The sequence below is a fragment of the Leuciscus leuciscus genome (assembly GCF_965113295.1).
Source record: "Leuciscus leuciscus genome assembly, chromosome: 17".
Lineage (NCBI taxonomy): Eukaryota > Metazoa > Chordata > Actinopteri > Cypriniformes > Leuciscidae > Leuciscus > Leuciscus leuciscus.
Window position 1 is genome coordinate 20,326,003 of NC_138741.1, and position 10,324 is coordinate 20,336,326.

At 38.8% G+C, this 10,324-nt stretch overlaps 1 protein-coding gene across 1 annotated transcript; it reads right to left on the reverse strand.

The window, feature by feature from the left end:
- Positions 1 to 381: 381 nt before the first annotated feature.
- cdk1 (cyclin dependent kinase 1) lies at positions 382 to 9,658 on the reverse strand. Its single transcript, XM_082144168.1, has 8 exons — positions 9,497 to 9,658; positions 8,841 to 8,890; positions 8,500 to 8,656; positions 6,798 to 6,921; positions 3,742 to 3,912; positions 3,475 to 3,638; positions 949 to 1,090; positions 382 to 849 (listed from the first exon to the last, which is right to left on the reverse strand). Exons 2-8 carry the CDS (start codon positions 8,875 to 8,877, stop codon positions 736 to 738), a joined length of 909 nt encoding a protein of 302 aa, XP_082000294.1. The 5' UTR covers positions 8,878 to 8,890; positions 9,497 to 9,658; the 3' UTR covers positions 382 to 735.
- Positions 9,659 to 10,324: the final 666 nt, after the last annotated feature.

The window sequence follows — 10,324 nt, forward strand, 5'->3', positions numbered from 1 at the left end:
CACGCTGTCTGAGACACGGCTGTGTGCGCACAGAAAACAGCACAAATTGAGATCTCTTTCGCCTCTTCTTGCACTTGAATGTTTAAATAGGCAGGACTTAAAGGAATAGTTCACTTCAAAATGAAAATTCTGTCATTTTCTCACCCTCAAGTTTTCAAACCTGTATGAATTACTTTCTTCTGCTGAACACAAAGGAAGATATTTTGTAAGAATGTCAGTAACCAGACAGTTGACTTCCACAGTAGGAAAAAAATAATAACTATGGAAGTCAATGGGGTACTTCATCAACTGTCCGGTTTCTGACATTCCTGATCTGTAAATGCAATGAGTTATCAAATGTATTAGTGTACTTGAAAACAGAAGACATCAGTCAGTCCATGGTGGGATCCTACAAGTGCTCTTTATTGAGAACAACTTAGTTTATTCTTGTAATATGTCATTATAGGTCCACAAAAAATTATGTTTTATTTACAAACGGGTGTTTTATGTAACATATAAAATAGGATAGGAAAAAGACATACAAAAACAGACAAACAAAAGTAGAAAAACCACCCAATAAACAAACCTAAGGTTAATTATTGCATGTCAAAAGACTCAGATTGCATTACTGCAGGTTGGAGGAGTAAATCTGGACTCCCCGAAGTCTAGAGTCAGTTTCATTATGACCCATAAGCTCACATTGCTTTAGTATTGATGTGTACGTGTGCAAACAGGGGTATAAGATCTGAGGTGTGTCTATATCTTGAGGTTACTGGCTGGAAGACTGCTCTTATCCAAATCGTCAAAATACGGGTGTGTCATTGCTTGCCGTGCAGAAATCCTCTTCGGTGGGTCATAAATGAGCATTTTCTAAACAAAAGAGACGATGAAAATCAATATGTGAGGAGAGAAAGGGAGATAAACCCAAACAGATAAATAGGACACCAGTATGTCAGGACGCTCTCTTACCATGAGCAGGTCGATGCCATTCTTGTCTAGGTTTTTCACAGTGTTGGCGATATTCCCGGATTTCCATTTTGGGAAGGTATTCTTATAATCTGGTAGAGACTCAACATCTGGCCAGACCTCATTGTTAGGGGTTCCCAGAGTCCTGGACACAAATTAACCAAGGGAGGAGAAAACTACATAAAAGTAGCCAGTAGCATCTTCACAGTATTGAAACTGCACACCATATCAGGACAACTAATATTAATATAGTATTTTGTTTCAGCAAGTGAGAGAGTAAAGACATTTATAATGTTAAAAAAATAAATCCTGGTCTTTTGAAATTTATATTCAAAGAATCCTGAAAAACATTATGAAACAAGTTAAATTCAATAATTTAAGTTAATTTACACTATGAAAAAATCATTTAGTGACAATTATATGACAGCAAATACAATATGAAAACTAAAAATAGAAGAAAAGAGCATGCACAATTAAATATCCAATATCGACTGGCACAGGTACATAAAAAAAGATAAACAAGAAAAGAAAACAGGATGGAACCAATATATGGCACATCCCTTTTTCTTCAACTATTTTAAACACTGTATCATGGGTGGGATACTGACCATAAGATTTTAAACAGAAAGTGTAGGTGCAACTATAGGCATCATCATAAATGCCCTGCTGATAACTACACAGATATTCATTATAAATTCAACTTTTAGGATGTAAAAACATCAATGTCGCTGTCCCAGAAGTCTGTAAAGACCAGTGCCCGGTTGCATAAAGCACCTTAAGTGTAATTTTCCCTTAAGTTCGCCCTTATGTTTCCCTTAAACCTAAGGGTGTTGCAGAAAAAAAACCTTAAGTGTTATTTAAGGGGTTCTTTAAGTGAAACGTCATAAACACTTCCCTTAAATGCTGTTTTTTCACTTAAAGGAGCTATATGTAGTTTTTCTACTAAAATGAATCCTTTTTTTATTGCCTGTGTGTGAAGGGGTTGTAATCTCACATTAAAATTATCCACTTGGCGGGTTTTGCTATTACCTCTGAAAGCAAGTATTCCTATTTCTATGTGAAGGCTCCGGGTCGGATTTACCGCGAAATCCAGTGACGTGACTGAGACCTGCATGTGCGCTCCCGAGCCTCTCGCCTCGTCTACTGACTTTGCACTCAACACAGCGAGGACACTGCAACGTATGACATGGAGTCTGCTAACACTAAGAAATGACCTGCTCCCACTAAGAAATAACCTGCTCCCAGCACAACACAGACTCTAACACAAACTCCACATAATGATAAAAAACAAAAAAAAGTGTTATCTGCTGAAGCTCGTCAGGCCAAACGTGAATCGGATCAACTTCGGACGAAAACACAGATCAACATCGGCAGGGCTTTTGAATCATGGAGAAACCTCCGCTTTGTATTGGTTGCAATCTGAAACATCACCGCTAGAGGCCGCTGAAAACTACATATAGCCCCTTTAAGTAATCCCTTAAAAAGCGTTAAGTGTTGCGTAAAACCCCTTAACGGTCATTTCCCTAAGTATAATTTAAGGTTTGGAAATCGTAACCTTAAGAGTAACGCGGACAAAAATAAGACGACATGGCTGAATTTATGGAACCAGCTGAAGATCATTATGTGCCAAGAAGAATTTTTAGGGATAGGGAGAACCCTTTGGACCATCTTAGCGATGAAAAATTGTTGCAAGATTACCGATTTGATCGAAGCGCAATATTTGACATCGCTAACAAACTAGACGGCGACCTTCACCATGTCACACATCGCAACCACTCTTTACCTGCGGTGTTACAACTGCTTATAGCACTGCGTTTTTTTGCAACTGGGAGTTTTCAGACGGTAGTGGGAGATGTTTTCCACGTGCATAAATCGCCTGTCAGCAGAGTGGGGCTCTTTCCCGTCATTTAAACGCAATGGTCACGTTCTTCCGACTGTTTCTGTTTTTGCCGCAGTTACATTGGGATTTAGTTTGCTTTTCAAAATGGTCTTTCTTTTACCATATTCGTCAAGAAGAATGCATTTCTCCTCCTCTGTCCAATTAGGCCTTCTTTTTTTGTTTTCTTTATCCATTCCGATATCCTAGCCTACTTTATTTGATGAAACTGCAAAATTGCTAGTGCTAGTGTTTTGCGTATCTATGGCAACAACAGACTTTTATAACGTGAATCCAGGATCGCTGTCGTGAAACACTTAAATTTTCCCCTTACCTAAGAGAACCGTTTAAGAGATTATATGCAACACCCTTAAGTTATTCTCTTAGGTAAGGGGAAATCGCCCCTTGAGTATCATACTTAGGGGAAAAACTTAAGGTGCTTTATGCAACCGGGCACAGGGGTGTCCAGTCCTGCTCCCGGAGGGCCACTATCCTGCAAAGTTCAGCTTCAACCCCAATCAAACACACTTGAACCAGCTTAACAAGGTCTTACTAGATACTTCCAAGCAGGTGTGTTATGCAAGTTGGAACTAAACTCTACAGGACAGTGGCCCTCCATGACAGAGTTTTGAACACCTCTGGTATAGGCCTACCGGAAGATCCTGAAAAGCTGGTCTATTTCTGAGTCTCCATGGAAGAGTGGTTTCTTGGTGGCAAGTTCGGCAAAGATGGTACCAATACTCCAGACGTCTACAGGTGTGGAATAACGTGAGGCCCCCAGCAAGACTTCAGGAGCTCGGTACCAAAGAGTGACCACCTGTGCAAACACACAGTGAGTAGAAGTACGTCAGGCTAATTGATTACATCACACTTTGAGCAGGGAGAAATTGCTGTCACTGAGATGAGATGCACGTATGTACCTCATGTGTGTACACTCTGACCGGGACTCCAAAGGCACGTGCGAGCCCGAAGTCTGCAAGCTTGATCACACCTTTATTATCAATCAGCAGGTTTTGGGGCTTCAGGTCACGATGCAGAACTCTGCGACAGTGGCAGAACAGAATCCCCTCGAGGATCTGATACAGGTAACTCTACAAAGAGGACACACAGTTTCAGTTACTTCCAGGTACAGACTCTAACCTTGGGACCTACTGTACAAGCCAAAAATAAATAAATATAAAACCGGAGGAAAAGTAGTAGAACTTATTCATTCAAATGTGAAATGATAATCTGTATAGTGTTGAACATACATTTGTTTTGTTTCATCTTTTTTTTTTTTTTTTATAAAAACAGTAATATTATGAAATATTACTACAATTTAAAATAACTTTTCCATTTTAATATATCATTTATTCCTGCTATGGCAAAGCCGAATTTTCAGCAACCATTACTGCAGTCTTAAGTGTCACATGACCCTTCAGAAATCATTCTACGCTGATTTAGGGTTCAGGAAACATTTCTTATCAATGTTACACACTTGTGCTGCTTACTATTTTTGTGTAAGCCGTGACGCAGTTTTTTTTCTTCAAGATAGTGTATTATGGGCAAGCAGCTAGGGGTGTGACGATAACCGCATCACCGCAATATCGCGTTAATGAGATGCCTACCGCGGTGTGAGGTCATCACCGCACTTTTTTTTTTTTTTTTTAAGTTACAGGAGTGCATATGGTGTGTGATATGAACTATAAACACATTAATATTTGCTTATAATTTACTGTATTCTCCGAGTCCCATGTTCAAGTGCTTCTGGAGAAAAAAAAAACGCTTCCTGCACAAGGGAGGGACAGTCCGTTAAACATATGGGGGATTTATTTTTTTGTGTGTTTCTGATTATTAATTAACTGCTAGGTTTCAGTACTTGTGATGTTTACAGATAATGTTCAATTAAATACAAACAAACACAGGCATAAAAGACAAGCATAACGTAAACAGTTGGAGTTAGATTTTAATTGCAAGTAGCGATCTCTCTTATGTGGTAGCCTAGGCAATAACAGTTGACGGCGCTAGCCGAATGACATTATTCAAAAAATAGCCACGAATCTAGTGTCTAAGCCAAATACTGTGTCGCCTTTGAGGCAGGTGACAATTAAGGGGAATCCGGTGAATTTGGACAAGGCAATATGCCGTATTTGTCGCACAAAAGTATCTGTCTCGCGAGGAAATACCACTAACTTAAGACCACATCTTAGAAAAATTAACCATCCTGTGGCGTTTGCTGGACTTAAGTGCAGCAGACCTACCTTAGGTCGGCGACACTGGCTGCGTGGCGTGTCCGTTTTTATTTCGGCTCCCATGTTAACAGGTTAGAGCTTGCACACTGTGTGCCTGCGTGAGACGCGCGTCTCAGTTGCGGCACGAGCCGCGCGGAAAAAAGCGTGCATGCTAGAAATAGAACCGACGCCTATTTTTCACGCAAGCCTGTTGGAAGCGTTTCCTGGCAAAATAGAATAGGAAAAAAATGTTTGTATGTCATTTTGACATGAATACATATTAATAAATTACATTTTGATGTTTGAAAGTTTAGGTTTTGACATAAATGCAGATATAAATGTAATAAAAAAAAAATATGATCGATTTTCAAATATTGCACCTGTCAATAGAGAACGAAATATTCTGTAGCCTATTTTGCCATCAATACTGCCGACGCTGTCTTTGCTGTTATATATTTATGTTTAACATTAAGTATAGGCCTTCCACAACTCTCTCCCCATATGTCTAATATATCACCAATGAGGCTTATATGTCACCTAGCAGCAGCAGCGCTGTTTCTGGTGTGCAAAGACATAAAAAAGCCACGCAGCTGACACGCAACAGAAACGCCACACTCACACCACGCAGCCAGTATGTCGCCGGCCTTAATTAATAGTTAATTATTAATATTTACAATTTAATATAAATGTTCATTTGTTTATTTGTTAATAAAGAATACTGATTTATGTTATTCATTTCCATTGTCATTTACAAGCTACATGCGTTCTTGATCGCGTCTGCAGTGTGTGACGCGGCCGCGGGTGATTTTTTTTTTTTTTTTTGGGGGGGTGGGTGGGGGGTCGGTTAACCGCCAAACCGCGAGATTTGTTGCTGCTTTACCGCGGTAAGAAAAAATCCCATACCGTCACAGCCCTACAAGCAGCCCCATTCTAAAGCAATACAAATGTTACTATATCATTACTTATTACTAGGGCTGTCACTTTTGTGAAAAAATCCTGTTCGATTTGAGACATAAGTGTTCATTGAATCGATTATAAAATCGATTTTCCATGTCTTAAGACGTTTCCATTTTCAACGCCAAATATAGGCCAATCCACGGACAACTAACAGGCATTAGGACGAACGTAAAGAGGGCGCTTGAGACGCGCACAAGTCAGCAATATTTCTGATGATTTATTGGCGTGAAGTTTCGTGCACAATGACAAACAGGAGTGCAACATTCTCGAAAAACAATAAGCAGAGTGGACTGCCATAACATCAATGAAAAACATTACTGCCGCATGGCTGTGTTCACTATTAGAAATGTCAAACAAATTTCACCTACGTTGGCGACTGTAGACCGTAGCCCGAATCTGTATCTGTATGCATGAACACTGGCAGAATTCACATTTTTGTAGTAAAAAGAGACGCATTATGCAGAAGTACAATTTGCTGTTATGTGTGTTTGTCAGAGCCTGCAGTTGCTGTGTGACGCGCGTTCGCTGCGGGCGTATCGTGACGAGCTGGGCGCGCTCCGAGAAAAGGCCGTTAAAATCGATTCCCTATCTTGGTTTTCGAAACTTGTGTTGGTTGGTCCGAACGATTGTGCAATCGATTTTCGAACGTAAAGTGACAGCCCTACTTATTACTGGGCTAAGTTTTCATGTACAATGGGGTTCAAAGGTCCATGTTAAAAAAAAGATTCTGCACCATTCATTAATTAAATAACCTAAGCAAAAGAGAGACATTGATCATGTGAACTCATCTTATACACTATATAATGCACCTTGACCAGCATGGGCTCCATGAACTGGCCAGATGGGATGGAGTCCAAATACTTCTTCAGATCCATGGACAGAAACTCAAACACCAAATATAACTTTGACTCCTGCATCAGTACATCCAGCAGGCTGTGAAAAAGGGAACAGAGAAAAAGAAAGAAAAAAAATACAGAGGTGTATTATGATTTACATAGTTAACAAATGTAAAGTATTTGTACGATAAATGTTTCAGTATACGCTACTAGAAATTAATAAAGAGCTTTAAAGGGGTCATATGATGCATTTTCATGTTTTCCTTTTTCTTTAGTGTGTTATGTAGCTGTTTGTGCATGTATAAGATCTGCTAAGTTACAAAGCTCAAAGTCTCCCACAAATAACTTTATTATTTCTAAAGGCGGCAGATCCAGACCTAGCTAAAACGCCTCGTTCGAAATCTCACTCACATACCCAAGTCACTATGTGGAATTATTTGCTGGGGTACATAATGCCGGCCACATGCATATGCAAAGAAAGAAGGCGTGGCTTCAGTTGTCAGTAGAGTTGTCGCCGCCATGTTGTGGAGACTGTATTTCAATTCGAAAACAAAAGCACTTTATTTGGCTTTCCAAAAGTGGACACAATTAGGAATCAGTGGTTAAGATTCATAATCAGAAGTTTAAGAATTGGTTAAGGAATCACTCAACCAAACGGTTCCATGTGTGCAGCCCATTTTATGGATGACAGTTTCCTGAACCTGTGAGAGTACAAGGCCGGCTGTGCACAAAAGCTTTTTCTAAAAACAAAAATGGGGCAATTCCAACTTTGCTAGAGCAATGTGGTGCTTATGAATCAGAACCTTCAAATATGTTTTATAATTTGTTAAACTATTTGCCATTGCATATAGTAAATAACTCTGCATTTGGTTCAAATGCAGAGTTTTGTGCAGTATAGAGTAACGCAAATTGTTTGTCGCTCTTACGATCTAAAGTGCAGAGATGGATTTACCCACTGTTCTCTGCATATAACTTGTGATGAAAAGATGACAAACATAGATGCACTGTGTGTAATTTTTCACACTGGTCACTCAAGTAGAGCTTACAACTTACCACAAGAAAAAAAAAGAAAAAAAAAAGGTTTTGCTGAAGTTTTGGTTCAGATCGATCGGCTTGGTCATCTGCATTTCCAGAATCCGATTCGGGGTCAAACTGATATGGTAAAGCTGACGACTTTATTAACTGTCTTTATAATTGCTTTGGAAGCTGAAGCTCACGATTATGGTAAGGGGAGTTACATTTCTGACACACACTTGAGGTGTTCGGCCAATCACAATGCACTGGGTCAACTGGCCAATCAGAGCACACTGCGCTTTTCAGAACGAGGGAAGACTACAAAGACTGGGCATAGAACAGCAACAAAAATTTACATTATGTGAAAAATAATGTATTTTTTGAACAATAAAGCATGTTAACATTCTATTACACAAAATAATGATTTTTGAAAATAGCATCATATGACCCATTTTAAGAAGCAAAATAAAATCATTACTCTCTCAGAGAGAGAGAGAGAGAAAAAATTGTGAAGAGCAAGTTCCAAACGCAGTTTACATGCAAGCAAACGGCAATTTCTATGCAGTAAATCTGACTGAATCCAGATTCTTTATGCTAAACTTTGAGGCTTTGATTCTGTTTTGTGTAGATAAAGATGTTATGAAATCTCTCCATCTCATACCGTACAACGTTTGGGTGCTGAAGCTCCTTGAGGAGGGAGATTTCTCTGACAGCAGTGCTGGGCACACCCTCCTCCTCACTCTCCAGGCGGATCTTCTTCATAGCCACGACCTGCCCAGTGGTTTTATTCCTGCCCTTATATACCACACCATATGTGCCTAAAGAACACATACATGGATTACTATTAGACATCTACAGAAAAAAATACCAGGAACTCTCATGCAATCTCATAGTCTGCCTTGAAACAAACTGACTGCACACTGAGAGAGGCCAGAGAACAATATAAAATGGTCGTATACAACTCAAATACTTAAGAAAATCACAAAGAAAGATTCAACTTACCTTCACCAATTTTCTCTATCTTCAGATAGTCATCCATTTTTCTCACCAGTCTTTTTTAAGGAAAAACAAAGGGTGGAAAAAAAAGAAGTAAATTTACAGTATAGCCTACCATTTGCAATTACTCAACACTGATGCCAAAAGGAACTCACCTTAAAAAGCTAGTGGCAGACAAACTTGTCATTTTTATTTCAATACACTGTCTAATATAGAATGCTATAGATCTAATGTATGTATACATTTACTTAAATAACGTTACACATGAGATATAAAAGACTGAACACATTTCTGAACATTCATTACAACTTTTAGCCTTGACATCATGAATATATTCATATTCATAATTTTCTGCTTATGAAAAAACTAAGTCCCATTTTTAAATCAATGTTTTACAAATGAAAATGTGGCCACGTTAAAACAAAATGCAACGGAAACCAGAGTTAAAACCAATGAAAGGCGACAAGACCGTGATCTGCTTTTATTTAGGAACTATTTGTGAATCACATGACGCAAAATATTATTTACAAGTATAAACTGCATGTTGAGGTTAATGACTAAGTCGTTTTTTTGCCCAGTGGGGCCTCATCAAGTTTAAAACGTTCAACAATCGGAATCAAGATTGATAACAGGCAATCATCTTCATATATTTAAAAACTCACCTGTTCTGTAACTATATAACTAGCTGCTATATCTAATCTGGATGAATATCCAAACCCTCGAATTTTCTCCAGATATCTTGATGATTAAAGTTTTTGAGAAAAGAAAGAGCGTGCGAATGTTGTCTCTCACTGCTGAACTGCGAGTTCCTCGATTCAAACTGGCCGCTTTGACGTATTTCAAAGCAGCCAATCGGAGAGCTCGCCATAAGCTCGGTGTACTTCAAACTAACCAATCAGATGGTAGGGCGGTTAGGAGCGGGAGCGTACGTCTGTCCGAGAGTACGTGCGCGTGCCCAGTGGTTTGTTTGTTCAATATTGTGCTGGTAGGGAATAGTGATATTCCCCGTTTTTCCACAATGACAGATGTTAGCTGCTACAGAATCGCTGGTAGTGTTCAGATCAGGAAAATATTTTCTCTTTTTAACCTATAGGTTATCCTAAAAGACAGACTACCCAATGAAACAGAACTTCATGACGTTCAGTGGTGCTTGTCTCACTTTTTCTCACTGTTTTTTAATTCCATAAACATTCCAATATACAACAAACAAATTCAGTGATTACAAGGACACTGAATGTGCCCCACGTATATATATATATATATATATATATATATATTTGTAAAAACCCTTTTAATGTGATTTTAATTCAAAAGAGAGGTGGTAGCTATAGCCTCGAAATTCCAAACATCCATCTTTCAACAAAATGTATTCACAAATTTGAGCAGAATCTTCATTTTTTTTAGCTTGACTTTAATTTTCTTGAGTTACTTTACCCTGATTAGACTGATGCTTGACTATTATTTTAGTGTTATTTGTATACTACAGTATT